Source organism: Physeter macrocephalus, chromosome 8 (genome assembly GCF_002837175.3).
Source record: "Physeter macrocephalus isolate SW-GA chromosome 8, ASM283717v5, whole genome shotgun sequence".
Classification (NCBI taxonomy): domain Eukaryota; kingdom Metazoa; phylum Chordata; class Mammalia; order Artiodactyla; family Physeteridae; genus Physeter; species Physeter macrocephalus.
The window spans coordinates 77,697,642-77,721,716 of NC_041221.1; the positions used below are offsets into that span (position 1 = coordinate 77,697,642).

The 24,075-nt window shown below is 39.4% G+C and overlaps 1 protein-coding gene and 1 pseudogene across 2 annotated transcripts in view; both read left to right on the forward strand.

Moving 5' to 3' along the window:
- IQGAP2 (IQ motif containing GTPase activating protein 2) overlaps positions 1-24,075 on the forward strand; it is a 306,248-nt gene that overhangs the window by 271,154 nt on the left and 11,019 nt on the right. For both annotated transcript variants that reach the window (XM_007105494.4, XM_028492989.2), the window contains 7 exons: positions 871-1,011; positions 1,363-1,447; positions 1,853-2,085; positions 4,135-4,267; positions 10,282-10,384; positions 10,909-11,050; positions 22,598-22,685. In XM_007105494.4, the coding sequence (XP_007105556.3) occupies positions 871-1,011; positions 1,363-1,447; positions 1,853-2,085; positions 4,135-4,267; positions 10,282-10,384; positions 10,909-11,050; positions 22,598-22,685 (925 nt within the window). The remainder of the gene's footprint in view (positions 1-870; positions 1,012-1,362; positions 1,448-1,852; positions 2,086-4,134; positions 4,268-10,281; positions 10,385-10,908; positions 11,051-22,597; positions 22,686-24,075) is intronic.
- Positions 16,650-17,762, forward strand: LOC112064201 (biogenesis of lysosome-related organelles complex 1 subunit 5-like; annotated as a pseudogene).

The following is a 24,075-nucleotide window of genomic DNA, read 5'->3' on the forward strand; positions in this document are numbered from 1 at the left end:
GTGAGTAACTTGAACATGTAAGCCTCAACAAGCTGGGTGGGATTGGCTTATTCTAGGTAGCGGTCTGATGATCCAAGCAATCCCAGCTTTTAATTTCCTGCAAAAGGATGCCATGTGAAATCATTAAGATATGCACAGAGAATTACAATGCGTGGTTGTCACAGCACTGTCTGTAATCACAAAAGTTGGGGAAGGTCAAAATATTTAGCTTTGGGGAATCTGTTAAATAAATGTTTATATAACATAATCGAGTAGTAAGTAACTATTTGGAATGGTGGTGTAGAAATATATTTGTTGCCTGGGTAAACTGTTCATAACATAGTTCTCGGTTGTAGTTTGGTACAGTGACTCATTTTCTGTATCAAAAAAAAAATGCATGTGTATACACACACGTAGGATCTATGTGGGATGTGTTTAGACGCGAACTGCATTACACCCATATACACACATGCCTAGCAGAGGACCAGAAAGTTATACACTAAAGTAAGGAAAAGTAGTTGTCTCTGGGGTCAGTATTGTTTTCTTGTTGGCTTATATGCACATTTTTCTGTAAAGAACATACTGCTCTTTATAATTTAAAAGAGAGAGGGGGAGAGAGAGAGAGAGAAAGTTAGCTGGGTCTACATTACCTGGGTCTGCCTGTTATTTTGCCGGAAGAGCCCAAATGGAGAGCCTGGAGTCACCCTGATGTTCTGGTGGCAGAGGGTTCCATGTGGGTTCTCTCCTGCCCCAAGCAAACATTTTATCATTGGAGTTGGTGAGCAAACTCTACTTCACCATACAAAGCTGGATGGTAGAACCAATGTGGCAAGGATACACATGCTTGTACCTAAGCCCCCAATTAATCGGAAGCCCTCGTTGTGGTTTCAGCAACCTGCCTTACGATGTGACCACAGAACAAGCTCTGACATACCCAGAAGTGAAAATCAAACTGGAGGCATCCATCGAGAACCTGAGAAGGGTCACCGACAAAGTCCTGACTTCTATCATTTCTTCCCTTGACCTACTGCCGTAAGTTGTATATGTAGCAGCTTTAACTTTCTTCGCTAGAAGTTCTTGAAATACTTTGTAAAATAAACCCCTGTAGTGAAGATAGGAGTTTTCCTCATATTGCATTTACTAGTTTAAAAGTTTGCCAACATTTGCACTTTAAATTCATAACTGTTCTCCAAAGAAGGAACAGTACAAAACAGCGCTCAGGTACGATTATCCGTGGCAGTCCTGTGATTCCGTTACCATCTCATTTTGTGTTTAATTTTTAGAAAAACTGCTTGGCTTTAGTTGACTGGAACAATTGCTGTGTGTTTCTTCCTCACTTAGCCTTTTTCCATTATTTTCTTTTGTCATCTGTTTTCCATGTAGTTATGGATTGAGGTATATAGCCAAAGTACTGAAGAATTCGATCCGTGAGAAATTTCCCGATGCAACAGAAGATGAGCTATTAAAGGTAGATTTTCAAGGGTGACCCCACCATAGCTTCTCTTGGGGGTAGGACCCAAAATTACCAACACGCCATTTTGTAAAATTTTTCCCCTTGTATGACTTTTTATAATAAGCTACAAATCTTCTGTTCCAATGGCTCTCAAGATTATTGTTATGAGGTTAATTGGGAGCTCTTATACATTATTGAGGCTCTTTATATTAGAGAATTTGAGGGAGAGCAGTAGCATATTTTCACCAAAAATAATTTTGTTAACTATATTAGTAATGTGTGACTATATTCACTACCTTTACTTAGCTCCTTGTTAAGATCCAGATCGGAGAAATGTCAGTTAATATTAACTTTTAAAAAACCCTCCAAACTCTTGAGTTTTCTCTCTCAAAAATAGTCTTTTCTTCTACATCACTCCAGATTGTTGGAAATCTCCTGTACTATCGGTACATGAACCCAGCCATCGTCGCCCCAGACGGCTTTGATATCATCGACATGACAGCCGGAGGTCAGATAAATCCCGACCAGAGGAGAAACTTGGGATCAGTGGCCAAGGTCCTTCAGCATGCAGCCTCCAACAAGCTCTTTGAAGGGGAAAATGAGCATCTCTCATCTATGAACAGTTATTTATCAGAGACGTATCAGGAGTTCAGGTGAGAGGTATCGTTACCTTTGGAGAAACTTGCAAGATAGTGAGCAAGTGGAATGTGTGTTCTGTGCCCAGAGCTGGGCTTGGGGGCAGGAACCTCAGGGGGCTGCATGCATTTCTTGTACTGCTTGTTGCTGTGGGGAAAGAGGAGGGAGGGACAAGCAGGCCGGGTTACTTCTGTCTGATGTTCCCCATCCAACCCCCACCCCCAGTGCCCCTGTTACATTGAGTCATCTCCATATGTATGATTTCTGCTATTGACAAAAGAAATATTTAATCTTCTTGGTATGCTATAGGCTTGTAGTGCTTAGAATTAAAGACATCAAAATAGCTAACTTCTGCTTTTCTGAACTTAAAAAGAGGGTATCATTTTGTCCATTCAGGAAGAACTTGCCTTATCTACATCAAACAATAGTAGGAAACTGAGTATTTGGTTTGGGATGGTTGGGAGAATCCAGCTTCTACTTTTGTTGAGGATTGTGTGTGAATATGTTCTGTTCTCGAACATCTCTTAAATATACATGTAAGACTTAAGTCTATTGACTTTATAAGCTCCAAATTGTATCACTAATCATTCCACGGGGATACGGGAGGAGGACTGAATCTAGCAGGAAGATTCAGTCACCTTGAAGCTCTCTGAGGAAGCCCGTTCATCTTGGCGTTCGCTTTCTCTTTTCTGCCATTCAGCCAGTCATACAAGTATGACATCTATGTGGCCTCTTTCACGCCTCACTTGGAAAATGATAATTTCCCATTCCTCAGTTTTCCTCTAAATTAGTGATTTATCTGCTGACAAAGGTAGTTCATGATCATTCATCTCTTTCTGGAATTTGTGGCCTCTTGTGAGAAATTTTCCCCAAATCCTCTTACTATGGGAAGTCTTGTTTTTCTCAAGCTGCTAATTTTAGGTCTCCTCACTGACTAAAAAAGTAACATTCATTTCTTGCAAATCCTTATCTGCTATTAGAACTTCTTTTTACTTCCTTTTTTCTCAGATTATTCCTACCAAACATCTATGTTTCCAACTCTTCTTCATTTAAAAGGAAATAAAACCAAAAGCCTCCCCTCATCTCTTAAATTCATCTATTTTTATTTCTCTTCCACTCATATTAATCCTTTGTGTTCCTCAGCAACCATGAAACATTATAACCAAAAAAGTGCAGAAAGACCAGTTGTCACGTGGGAGCAGGGCTGCCTGCCATTTACCCTGCCCCGGCCTTGGGGTGGGAAGGCACAGGTCTTTCTGGTGTACAAGCCTTGGGTGCCCTTAGGAGATACACCAAGGATAATTTCAGGCATATGAAACATTTGCAAATTTATAGAATAAAATACCTACTCTACCTGTGCAAAGAATCCCTCCTAAACCATGATCGCAGCACACCTGGCTTTTCTTCATCTCTCTGTTGAAATTTGCGGTAGCTTAAAATAGCAGACTTTTTAGAGTCTGAGCACTGGAGGAAGGGAGCCTTGTATGTATCTGTGTGTCTGGTGTTACCAGCCTTTCCAGCCAGCAGCTGTTGTCTAGATCAACTAAGAGTAGAGTAGGCTTAACTTGAATTTTTGTCAAATTGGTAACAGAAACTCTGAAAGGGTGTTGAAATCCCCAGGATTTAATTTAATTTAATTTAATTTGTGCCAATTAAAGTAGCAAATTTGACTAATTGCTTTTTGGATTGTTTTCTCTATCAAGACTTGATTCTTAGATCAGGGAACATCAGTACTGACATTTTTGTGTAGATTTCAGGGGGCATTTTTAAAATCATATTTTTTAAATGACCTGCCCATAATTTGATTACCTTGGGTCAGTCACAGGGCCTGAGGCCCTAAATGCTCTGTCTGTTCCTTTCTGAGGACCTGGGTCCAACATCCGGAAACATGGACTCAGCTTCGAGGTCCAGAGCCAGCCTGGAAGGTTCTGGAACAGGTCCCCGAGGTGTGCAGTAGAAAATAAAGCACTAGCCATCGCTGAAGATTTCCTCACCAGTTTGATAAAGCCATTGTATTCACAAATTTGACTCTGTCTTAAGACTTTGGGTTTTTTTTCCTTTTTTAGGACCTATTTCAAAGAAGCATGTAATGTCCCTGAACCAGAAGAAAAGTTTAATATGGATAAATACACAGATGTGGTGACAGTCAGCAAACCAGTCATTTATATTTCAATTGAAGAAATCATCAGCACACATTCAGTAAGAGAGGTTGGAGGAGGGTCTTAGCAATGGACACGGGGTTCAAACGTCTGCTCTTGAAAATGTTTAGTTTCTACAGGGTGTTACTGTAAGCATGTGCTCCTATGCATGCTCTTAACCTGAAAAAATCTTGAATTATTTATTCCCTGACCCTTATACATTGACTAATCTCCTTTTCCCGAACAGGAAGAGTTTCCTTTTGACATGATACATGTATTTCCTGACTCTTGTGCTTTAGGAAAACTCCTTCTCTCAAGCAAGGAAAGTTTATTTCTTCCGTGATCCAGTTACAGTCAGGTGGTGAAGGTGCAGTTTAAGCCCCGAGCCCGGGCAGCCCTGGTATTTTCTCCACCCACCAGGGCCACACGGCCTGGACCCCAGAGTCGGTCTCTCCCCCTTTCAAGAATTCTCTTCGCATTTCCAGTTATTTTCTGGGAAAATGAGAATGCTCCCTCTCTTCTAATGTTTGGACATAAAGAGGGAGGGGATAAACAGGCTGCTCCAGGTTGGGGAAAAGAAGACATACACCCCACACCCCAGCAATAGCCGCCTACAAAGAATCGCTTCTGTTGTTCTGGAAAACCCCATTTCTTAGAACCAGGCACCGTCAGTCTGCTATGTCATAATGTCTCCCTCTGGTTCACTTGCAGACATCACCACCATCAACCATTAGCCTGTATTAGGTGCATTTTGAGGGCAGGGCAGTTTTCTCGGCATGGTGAGGGTCTTTGTTTGCTTAAGACCAACTAGAGCTTATTTCCTGAACCAGCTAGGTTCTTAAAGCATAACCTTTTCAGGAACAGTTCTGGACACGACTACTCCAAGCTAAGTCCTGAGGACATGCAAGAAATCCACCCAAGACCTCCAAAATCAGAACCTGCATTCTCACAAGATCCCAGGTGACTCAGATACACACTGAAGCTCAAGAAGCCCTGGTTAAGGATGCACTCAGCTTCAAATGATACACACAACTGGCGGAAAGCACGACAAATGCACACCTCTTAAAGGGCCACCCCTCCCCCCACCAAACCAGATATACTAACAAGTGGCAAAATTGGCTGCTCAAAATTTCAATCTTCATTATACTAAACCTTAAATATGGGTTGGAAAGAAAGATTGGATCTACTTTTGATTTCCCTCTTTCAGGGTTGGGACAGGGAACCTCCTTGACATTTGCAACAAGCTCTCCATCAGTGTTTTGAGTGACCCTAAACAAAAGCAGATCTGAATGACCAGCTGAGGGGGTGAGTGGGTTGATTAAATAAAGAGGCTATACTTGTTTTCCCTATATATAAACACCCCAAATCACCAAGCAAACACATCCAGTATATGCACCACTTGCAAAAATAATTTTCTAACAAAGAAGTAGACTCATTCATATTTGAGCCACGACCCATTTATCTATTTTTTATGGCAAATTTTTCATCTCAAAAAAATGTCCACACATTGGCTGCACATGTGCTGAGGGCAATAGCCACATGCAGGAAAAGTGAGATTCTTTCCCAAGGAGAGCTGAAAGACAATGTTACTGTATTAATTTACACTGTTACTCTTCAAGGAGAAATAGTCTGTTCCTTTTGTTAACAAGAGTTGAAAACAGAATCCAATCCTGGGAAACATAACTTGTAACCAGTTTGGAATTTCATCATGTGTGATGTTGGAAGCAGATGTAATAACATAGGAGAAATGTGATTGCGGGGAAAGACTGTCCTTGTTTACTGTCTGTCTCAAGTGAGGAGGTGTCCACATGCAGACACAAGCACGGCAGCAGCATGACTTGCCACGCCTGTGGCCACATACTTGTCCTTTGTTCTCTAAGGAACATGTAGAACATTAGCTCTTTAAGGAGACATTTTCAGGAAATTTTGATGTTCTATCATTATCAGAATAAAGAGTAGAAGCTGGCTGCCTAAATCATCCTTTCCAGAGACAGCAGCCCATCAGCTGTCCCATCTCTTCAAAGAACTAGAACATAAATTTATCCATCTTGCTTATTTTGTTCTTGTCTCTGACTTACCTTACCCCAAAATATCCTGTGTACTACTTCCAGATTTCACCGTGTCTTTCTGTCATCTGTGTTATTTATATAACATCTTTCTTTAAATCTAACCATAGTAGAAAAACTAGCACGTCTTACAATGGACAGAACTTTAAAAGTAGTTGAATATGCTTGCTTCCTTGAAGCTGTGCATCTGAGGCCCACTCTCTCTTTCTTAAAAACCCAATTTGTAAGTATCAGGGAATGTTAGGGAAAATTCAGCATTAAACAGATAACTCTCTCCTTCACTAATCTTAAAGATTAAAAGAGAATGGAAAAGGAAGTAATCAAGGCAGTGTTGTACTGGCATAAGGATAGACATACCAGTCAATGAGATAGAACTGAGAGTCTAGAAATCTTCAAATCTGTGGTCAATTTGTTTTTGACAAGGGACTAAAACAGTTCAGTGGGCAAAGAATAGTCTTTTCAACAAATGGTTCTGGGACAACTGGAAATCCACATGCCAAGAATGAAGTTGGACCCTTTCCTTCCACCCTATACAAAAATGAACTCGAAATGGATCAGAGACCTAAATATAAGAGCTAAAACTATAAAACTCTTAGACGAAAACATAGGAGTAAATCTTTGTGACCTTGGATTAGGCAATGGTTTCTTGATATGACACGAAATGTACAAGCCACACAAAAAAAACTACCAACACAAAAAAACAGATAAATTGGACGTCCTCAAAGTTGGAAACTTTTGTGCTGTAAACATTGCCATCAAGAAAAGACAACCGGGGCCTCCCTGGTGGCGCAGTGGTTGCGCGTCCGCCTGCCGATGCAGGGGAACCGGGTTCGCGCCCCGCGTCCGGAGCCTGTGCTCCGCAACGGGAGAGGCCGCAGCAGAGGGAGGCCCGCATACCACAAAAAAAAAAAAAAAAAAAAAAAAAGAAAAGACAACCAAGGGAATGAGAGAAAATAATTGCAGATAATGTATCTGTTAAAGGACTTGGATCCAGAATACATAAAGAAAACCTACAACTCCATGGTGAGATAAATAATCCGATTTAAAAATGGACAACTGTACATCAAATGACACAATGAACACAGTGAAAAGGCAACCTACAGAATGGAAGAAATATTTGCAAATCATATACTGTATCTGATAAAGGGTTAATATCCAGAATATGTAAAGAATTTTCACAACTTGACAAAAACAGCCCAATTTTAAAATGAGCTACAGACCTGAATAGACATTTCTGCAAAGAAGCTATAGAAATGGCTGACAAGCACATGAAAAGATGCTCAACATCACTAATGACTAGGGAAATCCAAGTCAAAACCACAATGATTTTGCCTCATTGTATAATAGAGACAGCCTCTAAATCTATCATTTGGTTTGGAAAAAGAAAAAAATAAAAACACGAGATACCACCTTACACCCATTATGGCGGCTACTATAAAAACAAAAACCAGAAAATGTGTTAGCAAAGATACAGAGAAGTTAGAACCCTTTTATACTATTAGTGGGAACGTTAAATGGTACAGCTGCTATGGAAAACAGTATGATAGTTTCTCAAAAAAATTAAAAACAGATTCACTTCTGGGTATATACTCAATAAAAAGCAGAGTCAAAGAGATATTTGTACCCTCCTGTTCATTGCAGCACTCATTGTACAGTAGCCAAAAGGTGGAAATAACCAAGTGTCCCTCAACAGATGAGTGGATAAACAAAATGTGGTACAGACATACAATGGAATATTATTCAGCCTTAAACAGGAAGGAAATTCTGATACATGCTACAACATGGCTGATCCTTGAGGATCTTATGCCAAGTGAAATAAACCAGATGCAGAGAGACAAATACTATATGAGTCCACTTATATGAGGTACCCAGAGTAGTCAGATTCAGAGAGAAGAAAGTACAATGGTGGAATGAAGAGTTGTTGCAGAATGGATACAGAGTTTTAGTTTTGCCAGATGGAAAAGTTATATAGATTGGCTGCACAATAATGTTAATGTACTTAACACTACTGAACTATACACTTAAAAATGGTTAAGATGGTAGATTTTATGATGTGTATTTTACTACAATTAAAAATAAAAACATAAAAATAAAATTTTTAAATGGGCAAGCGATCTGAATAGAGATTTCTCCAAGGAAAATATACAATAGCCAATAAGCACATGAAAAGATGCTCATCATTATTAGTCATCAGGGAATGCAAATCAAAACCAAAATGAGATAACTTCACGCCCACTAGGATAGCTAGAATTAAAAAGTCAGGTAATAATAAATGTTGGCAAGGATGTAGAATGTCTGAAACTCTCATATACTGCTGGTGGAGACGCAAAATGGTCCAACCACTTAGGAAATCAGTTTGGCAATTCCTAAATGTTAAACAGAGTTACTATGTGATGAAGCAATTCCTAGGTATGGGCTCAAGAGAAATGAAAACATGTGCACGCAAAAACTAGTCCATGAATGTTCACAGCAGCATATTCATAATAGCCAAAAACTGGAAACAAATGTCCATCAAAAGATGAATGAATGAAGTACGATATATCCATATAGTGGAAAATTCTTTCGGGGATAAAGAGGAACAAATGCATGCTACAACATGGATGAACCTTGAAACCATCATGCTCAGTGAGAGAAACCAGTCACAAAAGGACACACATTGTATGAGTCCACTCATGTGAAGCACCCAGAACAGCTAAATCTATAGAGACAGAAAGTACATTAATGGCTTCCAGGAGGAAGGGGTAATACTGGGGAGTGACAGCTAATGGTTACACAGTTTCTTTTAAGGTGATGAAAATATTCTGAAATTAGATAGTGGTGATGGTTACACAAGCCTTTGAATATACTAAAAACCATCGTTATCATAGGTTTTAAATGCGTGGATTTGATGGTGTGTTAATTGTATCTCAAGCTGTTGAGAAAAAAGATTAAAAATGGAAAAGACTAATTTTATTATATGATTCAGTGTTTTGTAAAATAGTTACTCAAAACAACTAAAATTAGATTTCCCTTCACCAGGGATACCAGTCCCACACTTTGGAAACATTGTTTTAATTTAAATGAAAACAAGAGCAGCTGTGTTTTCATAGCTGTACCCCCAGAGTTACTATGTTTCCTCTAAGACCTGGCAAACACCCAGCAGTGCTCCCCTTAATCCATTTTTGGAATTCTGAAAGGAGGAACCAGCTGGTACATCTAGGTCTCAGGCCAAGGAATCATATGGGCATTTATGCCATCCCTACCCATGAAAGATCTTCAATGCCAGACAGATTGAAATAGCTAATAGTGCTGATTTGAAAAAATATATAGTGTTTGATTACCAAGTAATTTTTCTCTGAAGAGATAAGGAAATGCCCTTACAGTTTGCTACCATATTAGCCAAGAGACTTCTGTGTTGTTTTAGACTCTCTCCCCAACTTTGACTTATTTTTTCCTCTTTTTTATTGATGTGTCATTGATTTACAATGCTGTGTTAGTTTCAGGTATACAGAAAAGTGATTCAGACTACTATATATGAGACTACTATATATGTAGTCTTTCAGATTCTTTTCCCTTATAGGTTATTACAAAATATTGAGTATAGTTCCCTGTGCTGTACAGTAGGTCCTTGTTGGTTATCTATTTTATATATAGTAGTGTGTGTATGTTAATCCCAGACTCCTAATTTATCCCTCAACTTTTGACTTTTGTATAAACATGGAGGGAGCACAGAGTTTAGGTGGAAGAAGGCTGCCTCTTGGCAGATCTTGCAAGATCTTGCTGAAAGAGTGTTTATGAACACCTTTCACAAAACTAGTTTCTCGATGAAGAGTGGGCACTTGCCTCTAAGATAAAATGCAAGCTGTGTCTCTCTGTAGTCTCTAATTTTAATATATGTCAGACTTGTATTTAAGGTTCAAACAATATCAGAAATAAGTTATCATGAAAAACTGGGAAGGGAACTATGTAAATATGGTAGCCATTGAGAACTGACTTTTATTTTTGTGTGTGTGTTGCTTTCTATATAAAGCTCCTGTTGGAACACCAGGATGCGATTGCCCCTGAAAAAAATGACTTACTGAATGAACTATTGGAATTGCTGGGAGAGGTACCTAATGTGGAATCTTTTCTTGGTAAGGGCTTCTTCCCTCTTGTTTGTATTTGATTGGTTGGTTGGATGGTTGGTTGGTTTTCCTCTCCTAGATCAAAAAATCTTTTTAATTTAATACTTAAGTTTATTTAAAGGATAACTACACTAGCCCCTTCCTACATGAAGGATTCTGTAATTCTTAGTGTGCTAGATTATCAAACATTTGATACTCTTGAAGCTCTAAATACATCAAAAAGGATTTGTCAACCATAAAGAAAGAAAAAGAGCGAAATTTATTAGACGTTCCTTGCTATGTTCTCCAATGGTGTCTTTTATTAACAGTTCTCTTTTAGTAATTTTTTTCCAATTTCAGATATTGATGTCCTATGCTATTTTAATGTTTAATTCAGAGATTTTTTAAAGTGTTTTGGAATGTGTTTTCTTCTGAGGACCATGATCTCCTGTTCAACTACCGAGCCCATGTTTCCTACAGAACCTTTATCTTACATTGTTGATGCCACTGTCACAATCGGTGAATTGGAAAAATAACAATATTTTATTCTACAGGGGAAGGAGCTGTTGACCCCAGTGACCCTGACAAGGTAAACACACTAAATCAACTTGCAAAGACTGAGATTTCCCTTTTCCTGACCAGCAAGTACGACATAGGGGATGGTGAAGCTATAGATGGCCAAAGCCTCATGATCAAGTAAGTTTGGGACCTAAAAAGCACATGTCTCCAATTATGCATCTTAAACCATGCAAATTCAAATAAGGCTAATTCCTCAAATAATCCATTTTAATATATCTAAATATTGAAATACATTATGTTTATCCATCAAACATCTAACTAAAGAATAGTAGACTCTTTGTAATTTAAGAGGGAACTAAATATCATGATACTTTCTTAAAGCCTATCTTGTTTTCTAGTTTTCCTTGTAGTAATTTGATTCCTTTCCTTTAAGAAATGATTAACTCAGCTGGTGAAAGGCCTCAGGTAGCTGAAAGGAAATATCTGTTTCAGTGGTCAAAAGAATAGTCAAGGAAATACCTTGAACCTAATTTATTTTCTGGTATAAAATGTTAATGTAAAAGGCACACATGATAAGACATAATGCTATTATCTGATTTATTAGACACCTTGCTTATTAAACTAAGCCTGGATATCTTGACCAACTTTGACTTTATTTATACCCAATTTCTTGTCCTCAAAGATTTCAAACGAAGCTTTCACACTTTTAATTAATACTGTACTTTTTCCATCAAGGCCTCATGGATATTCCACATCAGTCCTTTACATACAGGGTAAGAAAGAATGATCCATCACCATAAATCAAAACACCATAAACCAAAGCCAGGTGCTCACCAAACAATACAGTTTTTAAGAACTAATATAACCAAAAGGATTCATATTAGCACATTAGAACAGTTGTATGTTGGGGTGAGGTGGAGAATGGAAATGGGAAATTGGGAGAAAAGGAAATAAATAAGTATTTAAATAATACTTCACACATGACTTCCAAGGTACAGGCCCTGAATTCTGAGGTTGTTTTCATTCGCGACAGGAGCTTTCTGTTCTGCCACTGACATGTCTTTGGACAGTACTCATTTCTAGTTGATTTTTTTCCAGATATTCAATCCCATGAAAATGGCAAAAAAAAAAAAAAAAAAACACTTAGTGTGCTATGTTGCAATATGTACATATGTGCTTCTTCTACTAGGCTTATTTATTTTGTGCTCCGATATTCTCTAAGGATCTGTTTGTTCACATAGCCGAATACTTGAGTATCTAGTCTGTGTCCATGGCACTGGGCTTGAGGCTGAGGACACAGCGGTGAGCAAGCCATTAAGGGTCCCTGCCTTCCGGGGGTCTGCAGTCTGATGGAGAGCACAGCTCACCTGAGGGACCCAGGACAAGCTGCAGGACTCCTACACAAACTTGGCTTCATAAGAGTTGAGGGCAGTTCCTTTAAACTACTGATGATGAAGTCAGATTGAACTTGCAGAGACAGCTCAGGACAGGGCAACAGAAAAAAGGGGGAAAACTGTGGAAGCTGCTCCCTGGGTTCCTCTGAGCATGTGCCAATTACAAAGGTAACTGGAAATACAGATCCTGTGGTTCCACCATGCAAATTAAATTAGGCCACTTATCCTGTGATCTCATAAGCTTTCTCCTTTAGAAGTAAGAGGAAGAAATTTTTTCATAATTAATTTTGTCTGTTACTTGAACACCATTTTCTAAATGCAGTCAACTCAAATGTCTGCATTAATGAATGGAGATCATGATTTGGGTAGTCTAAAATATAAAATAGTCTGAACATCATGTATATTTATACTTATTTCTGAATCTGAGTCTCCATGGTTCTGTGAATTTTTGGAGTCCACATTTCAAAAGCAAAACCATGAAAGTCAGGTGTGTTGGGCAGCAGTGCATCTTAGCCAGGAAGGCCTGGTGCATTGTCCTACTTGCCTTAGCCCTTGTGTGGCTCCCTCCCCCACTGTATGCTAGAAAAAAGTACTGTCTACTTCTTTAATCACCATTCCAAGTAGAGCCAGCCAGTAGTTTTATTTATTTATTTACTTACTCTTGTATTTTGTAGTAAAATACACACAACATAAAATTTACAAATCTAACCTTTTAAAGTATACAATGCAGTGGCACTTAGTACATCCAGAATGTTGTGCAAGCATCACAACTATCTATAGTTCCAGAACATTGTTATCACCCCAAAAGTAACCCCGTATCCATTAAGCAGTCATTCCGCAATGACCCTGGGGCATCTTTTCTGCTTTCTGTCTCTATGAACTTGCCTATTCTGGAAATTTCATATAATGGAATCATACAATATGTGGCCTTTTGTGTCTGGCTTCTCTTATTAAGCATATTTTTGGCTGAATAACATTCCATTGTATGGACATACCACATTTATCATGGACATTTGGGTTGTTGCTACCTTTTGGCTGTAGTGAATAGTACTACTGTAAACATTTATATACATCTTTTTATTTGAATACTGTTTTCAGTTCTTTTGGGTATACACCTAGGAGTGGAATTGCTGGGTCATATGGTAATTCTGTTTTGAGGAACTGCCAGACCTTTTTTCCACAGTGGCTACACCATTTTATATTCCTACCAACAAAGTATGAGAGTTTCAATTTTTCCATAATTCACCAAAATTTATTTTCTGTTTTGTTTATTTTGTTGTTATAGCCATCCTAGTGGGTATGAAGTAGTATCTCATTGTGGTTTTGATTTGCATTTCCCTAATGATTAATAATGTTTCCCTAATGATTAATAATTAATAATGTTTCCATGTGCTTGTCAGCCTATCTTCTTTGTAGAAATGTCTATTCAAGTCTTTTGCCGATTTTTTAGTTGGATTGTTTGTCTTTTTGTTGCAGAGTTGTAAGAGGTCTTTATATGTTCTGGATAGTAAACCCCTATCAGATATGTGATTTGCAAATATTTTCACCCCTTCTATGGGTTGTCTTTTTATTATTGAAGTATAGTTGGTTTACAATGTTGTGTTAATTACTGCTGTACAGCAAAGTAATTCAGTTATATATATACATTCTTCTTTTTAATATATTTTTTCCATTGTGGTCTATCATAGGCTATTGAATATAGTTCTTTATGCTATACAGTAGGACCTTGTTGTTTATCCATTCTATATATTAAAGCTTATATCTGCTCCCAACCTCCCACTGCATCCCTCCCCCAACACCCCCCAACACCCCCTCCGGCAACTACCAGTCTGTTCTCTATGTCTGTGATTCTGTTTCTGTTTCATAGATAGGTTCATTTGTGTCATGTTTTAGATTCCAAATATAAGTGATATCATATGGTCTTTCTCTTTCTGACTTATGTCACTTAGTATGATAATCTCTAGTTGTATCCATGTTGCTGCAAATGGCATTATTTCAGGGCTGTCTTTTTATTCTCTTGGTAATATCCTTTTCTGTAGAAAAGTTTTTTAACTTAATGAAATGCAGTTTATCTATTTTTTGTTGTTGTTTCTTGTGCTTTTCGTGTCATATATAAGAATTCATTGCTCAATCCAAGATCATGAGGAATTACTCCTGTGTTTTTTTCTAAGTGTTCTATAGTTTCAGCTTTTATATTTAGGTCTGTGATCCCTTTTGAGCTAATTTTTGTGTATGGTGGTAGATCGGGGTGCAACGTTATTCTTTTGCATGTGGATGCCCAGTTTTCCACCACCATTTCTTAAAGAGACTATTCTTTCTCCATTAGATGGTCTAGACACTCTTGTCAAAAGCCAATCTACCATACATGTATGGTTTTCTAGACTCTAAATTCTATTCCATTGATCTATATGCCTATCCTTATGCTAGTACCACACAGCATTTATCACTGTAGCTTTGTAGTAAGTTTTGAAATTGGGAAGTATGAGCCTTCCAAGTTGTTCTTTTTCAAGATTCTTTTTGCTACTTGGGGTTCCTTGCAATTCCATGTGAACTGTAGGATCAACTTTTCCATTTATATAAAAAAGGCTATTGGGCCAATGTTTTAATAGATTCAATAATTTACTGCTTTCATAGGCCTCTGGGGTCTAGAAAGCCTTCCTCTGGGCATACTTTGAGATCCTGCTGTTAGCAGAGCCCTTCACTAAGCAGCCCAGTGGATCATCGTGGATAACAACCTGAAATGAAGACTGACCAAGTAGCCTTCCCTAAAAGTGAAATTTGGGTATTGCCCAAAACAGTCAGTAGAGTTCGCTCCATGATGTTAGGCTAGCCTTACTTCCAAATACATTATACCTTAAGTATATATTTCAAAATCTTGATACTAACAGATAATTATAAACTGTGTCATTGACGAGGAGCTTGGAGACCATCTAGTCTGAGTCTTTATCTCCGAGGTGTGGAAATTAAATTCTAAAATTATGGGAAGCAAGTAGATGGGCACTGACATGCTTTAAATTCATAGGCCATTGATATTCCATTGATAGACGCTTGGAAATACTGATTCGAGAACTCTTATGGGGATGACTTTCTTCCAAGCTAATAAACCAAATTCCTAACTCAAACATAAAATATAGTTCTTGAGACTCTTCATTAGAGAACCAAATTTAACTGAAATCAGACAATGCCTTTCAGAAGTTACTAAGAAGTAAACAGTCATGGAATGCAGAGCTGTTGGGGATAAAAATAACTGGCTTTTCTCTATCAAAAAACTATTTTGCCTCCTTGTTAAACAGGTTGTGTTTTTAACTTTCAAAATGCCCCCCTTATTATTAATTACAAAATCACTAGCTTTCCAGTGATGAGTAATTCATCTTCATGAGGGTCCCTGAATAAGGCACTGTTAATCCTTATGCTTATAAATTTAATTCCATGCTAGTTTCATAATTCTTAATAATTAGATGAGGATGAAGATGATAATGATACCAAACACCTATGCAGTACTTACCATGTACCAGGGACTGTCCTATGGATACGGATATAGATAATAACAGATAACAAAATGTATAACATAACAACATCTGTGAGTCATGTAATACTCTCAGCAACTCCAAGAGGTAGAGGTTATAACCTGGGTTTTATGTAAGAGGAAACTAGGCACAGAACAGACAAAAACCCTTTCCTGGTAGTATAGCTAGTAAGTGGGGCATAGGTTCAAATCCAGGCAGTCTTAAATATTTCCGGGTCTACACTCTTGATCACAAGGTTTTACAACTTGAGGGCAAGGTCACTGTCCTTTGCACTCTTAGGGATCATAGAATAAACAATAAGAATGATAGCAGAGCAGTTATTGTATACCTGATGCTGGGGCATTGCTTCCCAGGCCACAGAGAAGGACTGACATAGAGTAAGGGACATGAAGGCACATGGTGGAATAAGAAGAAACATTCTATTTCTGTTACCCTTCCATATCTTTATGGAATAGGGAGCTTCGGTTTGGGCTATTGCCATTTTGCTAATACTACCAAGCATGGTGGTATTAAAAGGACAAACGAACAAAAAAGCCTGGTTGAGGAGTCCTAGGGAGACCTGGGATTACAGCCGCAATCTCACTCATTAGCCGTTGGACTCTGAGCAAATCACTTCCCCATTTGTTTCCTCATCCATCAAATGGAGAAGAGGGGAGGTGATGGGAAAGGGAGGAAGGACTCTGGTGAGTAAATGAAGTCACACAGTGACACCTTATAAATTATAAAGAACTGTACAATTGAAAATCTCTCTCGGGCTTCCCCGATGGCACAGTGGTTAAGAATCCACCTGCCAAAAGCGGGCCGCGTAGGTTTGCGCAGGCGCAGCGCAGCCGCAGATGGGCGGAGCTGGCCGGGATGAGCGGCGGAGGGTCGGAGATCCCCGTGGTTTGTGAGGCCGCCCCGGACGGACGGCGGCGGCGGCGGCGGCGGCGGCCAGAAGAAGGACTCGCTGGGGACCGCGGGCTCGCCAGCCCACCTCATTATCAAGGATCTTGGAGAAATTCATTCAAGGCTGTTAGATCACAGACCAGTTATCCAAGGTGAAACCCGTTATTTTGTGAAAGAATTTGAAGAAAAACGTGGTCTTCGAGAAATGCGAGTTCTTGAAAATTGGAAGAATATGATCCGTGAAACAAATGAACATACTCTTCCCACGTGTAGGGAAACAATGCAAGACAACTTAAACCAAGTTCTCCAGAGATTGCAAGCAGCTACTGACTCGGTCAGTAGGCTCCAACAGAGGGAAGGGAACAGGAGCGAAAAAAGATGCATAATGACCATTTAATAGCTAGTGAGAAACAGCATATAATGCAGTGGGAGGTTTTCATGAAAGAACAACACAGCAAACAGGCTGAAGTGGACGAAGAGCACAGAAAAGCCATGGAGAGGCTTAAAGAACAATACGCCGAGATGGAGAAGGGCCTGGCAAAATTTCCAGCCTTTGGAGAACTTGAACCATAGCCGTGACAAACTGATGAGAAAACATTGCCTTCCCCTCAGAAACCGCTCCCACCAAACTGCTTAGCCTCTGCCTCACGTTTAGCAATGTATTCAGTGTCACTCTTCTGCAGGAAAAAGAAACTGCTACCGGAGTCTTAGCTGTTTCCTAGAAGAAGAATGCCACATCTTCCCAGTTTTAAGTTCCTGTATCTGCCTATATTTCTAAATGGGGAGAAGTAGGAAGAAAATGGTATAAACATGCTCTTTGTTAATGAGGGTTGGTCTTAGTTTCCATTGATTATCTCAGAGAACTGTAAATACAGACTTCTTAGAAAAGTAATTTAATTCATTCTTATGCAGGGTTAATGTTACTTTAATATTGTGGCTCAGAAGGCCAATATGGTGGCTGCCTGTCAGAGCCTCCCTGGCTCTTGGAGGAGTGTGTACAGTGTTATTCCATGAGTAATGTACTGAGAAACAACTGTCCTGGGAGCAGAGACCACATTGAAGAGAGTCAAAACTTTGTCTCTGCTCTTCAAAGAGAGCCACGCTGGTCTCTGAATTGGCCTGTTGAGAGAAGTTGCAGATTTTGCGTGGCAGCGTAATGCCATGTTTCACTGGATGACAAGACATGCTTGTTAAGTTTGTGGCCTTCCAGCACTTCATATTTTCAGCTTTTAAAATGTGCTCACAAGGAAAAGCTTACCAAAAATAGAGTTGACTTTTAACCTTTCCAAGAACCATAATCTTGCCCATAGATTTACCTCATTTTTACGTGTGTTTTGCTGTGGGTAAGCTTTGTAAGATAAATAATGTCTATACATGTTTCAACTGTTTAATGAGTAATCAGCAAAATCTGCCAAGGGGTCCCTCTGGAACCATATAAAGATTCTGGCTCTGAGTAAACCAGAAGTATTTGCCCACATGGCAAATGATCCATGTTAAATGTAAATCCTTTTTAGCGTTTAATGTCTGTTCTCATAAGCAGGTGTATTAAGATGAAACATGTACCAGTTCTGTCATCACTGTGATCTTTAAAAATCTGCATTTACCAATCTAATTGGGGAACTAAGTTGATTTTTTATTTGCCATAAACCAAACAGAATTAAATACAATAATTTCAAGAGATTTATGGCAAATGAATTTGAGGTATGTATAAATCTTTCAGGTCTTTTTTTTTTATTGCTCTTCAGTAAAGAAAGGCACAAGAAAGAAAATACTCAACTCTTGTGTTATCAGTGTTGCTACTGCAGAAAAGTGACAATGCTTGCTTGTGTAAATTTATGGCTTGCTGTCAGAGCTTCATTCTTGACTGCTTGTTGAAAATGTGATTAAAGTTAATAGAGGAGGAAAAAAAAAAAAAAAAGAATCCACCTGCCAATGCAGGGGACACGGGTTTGAGCCCTGGTCCAGGAAGATCCCACATGCCGCGGAGCAAATAAGCCCGTGCACCACAACTACTGAGCCTGTGCTCTAGAGCCCACGAGCCACAACTACTGAAGCCCGCATGCCTAGAGCCTGTGCTCTGCAGCAAGAGAAGCCACTGCAATGAGAAGCCCATGCACCGCAAAGAAGAGTAGCCCCCGCTCGCTGCAACGAGAGAAAGCCCGCGCGCAGCAACAAAGACCCAATGCAGCTAAAAATAATAAATAAACTAAAAAAAAAAAGAAAAGAAAATCTCTCTCATTATAACTTATGATTCAACTTATAGTATGTGATCCTTTTGGCCTTTATTAAGCTTGCTTTTCTATGAAAGTATGTGTGTAAGTAGAAGGCATTATAGATGGCTTTTATTCATACTTAGCTGCCTGAGTGCTTAAGTTGTCATCTCTTAAGAATTTGTTTCCTCTCACATAACTCAGTTTAGGCATCCATCATCCCAGCTGCAAGATTTTCTTGCTTTTAGTCCAAGCTGACATGAGCAGTAAATGGGTAAGGAGATATTCGAGTTCTGGTGATAAAAATGTATAATCATGTTATTAGAATTTTAAACAATTGGAAATATTTTTTAGCTTCCACAAACACCAATTCCTTTTCAACCTTGGGCACACTGTAAGGCAGATGGCAGAGGGGGAGGCTCAGGAATGGTCCTGGTCAGAATGTGATAACAGACACCCTCTGAGTGCAATGGCCAAACCTGAGGGACCACACCACTTTACAAGCACCAGGCGGTTGCATTCATTGACCATGGGATTTGAGCAGAGCTATGATGAAGAAACTCCCTGGTGTATTTCTTTTTTCTTAACTCTCCTAATTCAGGGAGGGTGGCAGAGTTTGACCAGCCTGTCTTACCTATTATATGAACAGCCAGGGGGCCAAAACTTGAACCGGTTGATTTATGCTGGTCAGACCATCTCTAGAATATTGTGTTTGCATTAAGGTGGGGAGGGGACATGTCTTAAAGTCATTGGCAAACTGAAATGTGAGCAGGACTGGAAACTCTCTTTAACTCCTATTGTGAAGAGGTTTCAGGAACTGAGGGGTTTCACTTGGAAAAAAAGAGAAGAGGGGACGGAGCTACAATTCTGGCACTCTCTGCAGGTTGATGAGGGGCTGATGATGAGGAAGGGGAATTCAATTTGTTTCCTGCAACTCTAGAAAATAGGATGTGACCTTCTATAACGATTGACCCTCTTAGGTCTTAGCTGACTCATTTGTAAAATCAGGGATTGGACTGTTGCCCAAGGTCCCCCTCGGTGCTGATGTTCTGTGACTCACTGGGTCCAGTGAGTGGACCCTACTGGAAGGCAGGCCTTTCAGAGTGGGCTTCCCATTTAAGAACGGGCTGTTCCAGTGCTGTGCTCGCCAAAAGAGATTTAATGTCAGCCACACAGTTACTTTTAAATTTTGTAGAAGCCACATTTTTTAAAGAAACAGGTGAAATTAATTCTAATACATTTATTTACCCCACTATATCCAAAATATTGTCATTTCAATATGGAATCAGTGTAAAAAAATTGTTAATGATACATGGTACATTCCTTTTTTCATACTGAGCCTTCCAAATCTGATGTGTGTTTTGCGCTTAATGCTTATCTCAGTTTGGACCAGCCATGTCTCAAGTGCCCACTGACCACCTGCTGACCAGTGGGTGCCATCTTGGGCAGCACAGCTTTAGTGACCATGTGAGTGCTGACCACATGTCAGACCCTAGGGAGAGGCTTTACATGCATCTTTCATTCAGTCCTGAGAGATTCCCATTACATAAATGAAAAAAAAAAAAAAACACCTATAGGGACTTTATAATTTGCACAAGTCCACACACCTAGTAAGCAACAGGAACCCTGATTCAACCTTAGATCTGTCTGACCCAGTGTTCTTAATCATTAGGCATACCACAGGGCAAGGTACTGAATTCCCTGTCATGAAACTGGGATGGTTATTTACATGTAAGACATCTGGGGTAGAACTTTGGCAGTGGGTTCCAGTGGAGGCCTGACATAAAGTAGAATTTCAAGAGAAAGGCTGTGTGAGCAGTTTGTCCTCCAGCCACTCCTGAACAAATAAACATTCTTTGTCCCTAGCAGGGTATACTTGAGTGACCTTGGTCATTTGGGTCATCAGATAGCGTCTCTAAAGAGTCGAGCTGGGAGTTTCCTGGAAGCATATATCGTCAGTCATTCCTAGAATATTAGTTCAAATAAGAGACAGTCACTGTATTTACATTTGTTAAAATCACGCAGAGCTTTTATTTTTAACTCACTGTTCCAGCTTAATGCGTTTATAATGATGATTGGGGGATGGAGTTGTGTGGGACAGAAACGATAGATACTTGGCTCTCTCAGCCTCAGGAACAGGGCCGTCTCCCACGTGGCTGCAATGAGCTGTGTGTCCACCTCTGACTCTTGGGGGAGCATTTCTGTATGCATTCCCAGACAGCCTGTAAATCCCCAGCAGTGAAGGGTCATGGGCCAGAGGAAATGGTTGTGATCATTCTTCTCATACAGACTTGAAATAAATCAGAAAGGAGAAAAATAATGGCTACAGATGGTTTATTGGATTTTATCCTGTTTGCAAAAATAATATATCTGGAGTCCTCTTTGAAAGTTTCCTCTTGTCCTTTGGGAGCAGTTGCCCCAGTGCTTCAAAACATGAACTATGTTTTATTTTCATTTTCCAATTTTCATGCCATGTGAACATTTTCTGCTGTAGTTGAGGAAGAAATTCATCATCCAATGACACCATGTAATGCCTTGGAAAGAACTGAGGTTCAATGCAATGAGAGTGTAACTTCAGACGTTGGTTAGACCTGTTTGTAATTTAAGGCAACTTCTGTTTATGTTCCCCCCGCCTTTTATTTTTTGAAGGGACGCGATGTCCAATAATGTTCCCACTTATGTAAAAGGGAGCACACTTGACCATTTGCCTTTTAAGTTAAAATCTTTTTACATAGTTCCGTAACCTGATCTTTAATTAGTAAAGGTTGGCTGATTACCCTAAAGAACACGTATGAAAAAATAGGTGGTTTTAGCACTAACAGAGGGGTTTTCCAGCTCTTGTTACCGAGCAGCTCTTCAGTTCTCTCCCACCCGATGGGTTCGTCCCGCCACCAGACCTGAGGCTCCCAAACACCCATCCTCCTGGCTGCTGTGTCATCCAGCAGCCAAAGCCTCCACAGCCCACACAGGACTTGGCCTCCCACTGGCCTTCACAGTGTTTCATAACCTTCTCAGAGCAGGAAAGCTAACAGCTTCTCTGGTTCCTAAAGGCTTATGATGTTTTCAACAGGCTCAGAAGTTTAAATGTTACTAAAGTTAGGAAAGGGGGACCTTTCCTGCACCCTCCACAGTAACGGACCATATTATCCTTCCTTCTCGTCAAAAAGTAGTCTCAGTCTAAAAAGAAGAACAGGTACTTAGATAAGGAATCTTATGACATACTTGTGCCCATGATACTGACACTATAATCTGACAACATCAAGCATATAAAACCCAGACTTTTATTTATTTATTTATTTATTTATTTTGCGGTGCGCGGGCCTCTCACTGTTGTGGCCTCTCCTGTTGCGGAGCACAGGCTCCGGACACGCAGGCTCAGCGGCCATGGCTCACGGGCCCAGCCGCTCCGCGGCATGTGGGATCTTCCCGGACCGGGGCACGAACCCGTGTCCCCTGCATCGGCAGGCGGACTCCCAACCACTGCGCCACCAGGGAAGCCCCAAACCCTTACTTTGATTATCAAGCATTCACAAACTTTGGGGAGCCTTAAAGCAGACGGGAAGCTCTGTGAGATGGTTTTATTTTAAGGGATTCTCTTTGAGGCTTCATCTCTGTTGGTGCTTGTTCACTCCCTTGGGAGAAGCAGATTTTTGTGCATCGGGACTGCTGTCTGAAAGCCTGTCTCTCCTTTCTATATTTTGTAAGGACCAAAAAGCTGATCATTGATGTGATCCGGAACCAACCAGGGAGCACACTGTCAGAAATCTTAGAGACACCAGCAAGTACAAAACAGGTAATTGGCCTTAGAGTGTAAAATAATAAGTACCTTTGATAGGAGTTGATTTTGTTAACAAATCTTCGTGCCAAATGTTTATCTCAGAGAAGCTGTATCTGACACGGTTTGGAAGTAAGGAATTCAACCGAGTTCAGCTATATATAAAATCCATGGACTATCAATGGAATGAAATAGAAAAATGCAGCACTGAATTTATGCTTAATAATTTTGTCCTGGACTAGGAAGATAGTTCTGGGTCTTTCAAAGCCTCTGAATGTTCATTGTAAACTTTGAGCAGTGAGTGTAGGAAACAAAGGAAAAGAAGAATAGACTACTTAAAAATGAAGACTGTATTCATTGCAGTGGATGGGCAGATAAGTCACTTAAGAGATAGTTCTGGTTGACAGGATATAGAAAAATACCTTTCATATTTTATTTTTTTGCTAACTTGAAGAAATGAAGAAACGTCCCACACATTAAAACTGTTTTCCAAATGCTTTGGAAGCAAACGTCTTGAGTCCATTAGGTCAGAGCACCATTATCCTAGTGTAAATAACTAAAGTTTATTAAACTTTAATAACAATCTTGCAATAATCTTTTTATTAGCATCCTTGAAAATGCATCATTATTTAGTTCGTTCTGAATTGATTTCAATGATATTGCTTTAGTTTCAATAATTGCCACTCCCTAAACAAACGCTAATAAAATTATCTATTTAGTTACTCTTAGCTGGGCTACATGTAATTTCCTGAATCATTCTAATTTAATTGGTTGCCAAGAAATCATTCTGTCACAGTTTTTAATAAAAGTATATATATATATAATGTCAAGTTATCTGATGTTTGTTAATGTGTGAATATTTTATGTTTCCCCAAATGTAGCTTAGTCACTAAGAGTGCAGACTTCCAAGATCAAGTATAGCTCTGTAACTTCTAGCTCTGTAACTCTAGGCACTTAGAAATATTTCTATGCCTTGATTTCCTCAACTGCAAAAAGGGAATAATAATAATAATAGTACCCAATTCAGGAATAACTCAGTTAAAACATGTTAAGTGGGTAGAATAATATCTGATACATATTAAGTTCTCAACAATATTGGCTGCTACTGTTACTGTTTACTGCTGACCTGGTTTACTGTTACTGTGTCCATAAAGTTGATCTGTCATTTATATTCTTAGACTTTGTCTACAGTGTCAATCAGTTGTCTGGCACTGTGACATGGGAAGATCACCCGTCTCTTGTTATTACTGGTTTTTTAAACAAACTATCCAAACTGTCTTGATTCATTTATTTACTTATCATTTATTTGGAAACTTATTTTGTGCTAGAATACTCTTAATTTCCTTTGGTTCAAAGAAACCCTGCAGGTTTTTCAGAGCCGGAAGTTTGAGAATGATTCCCTTACCAG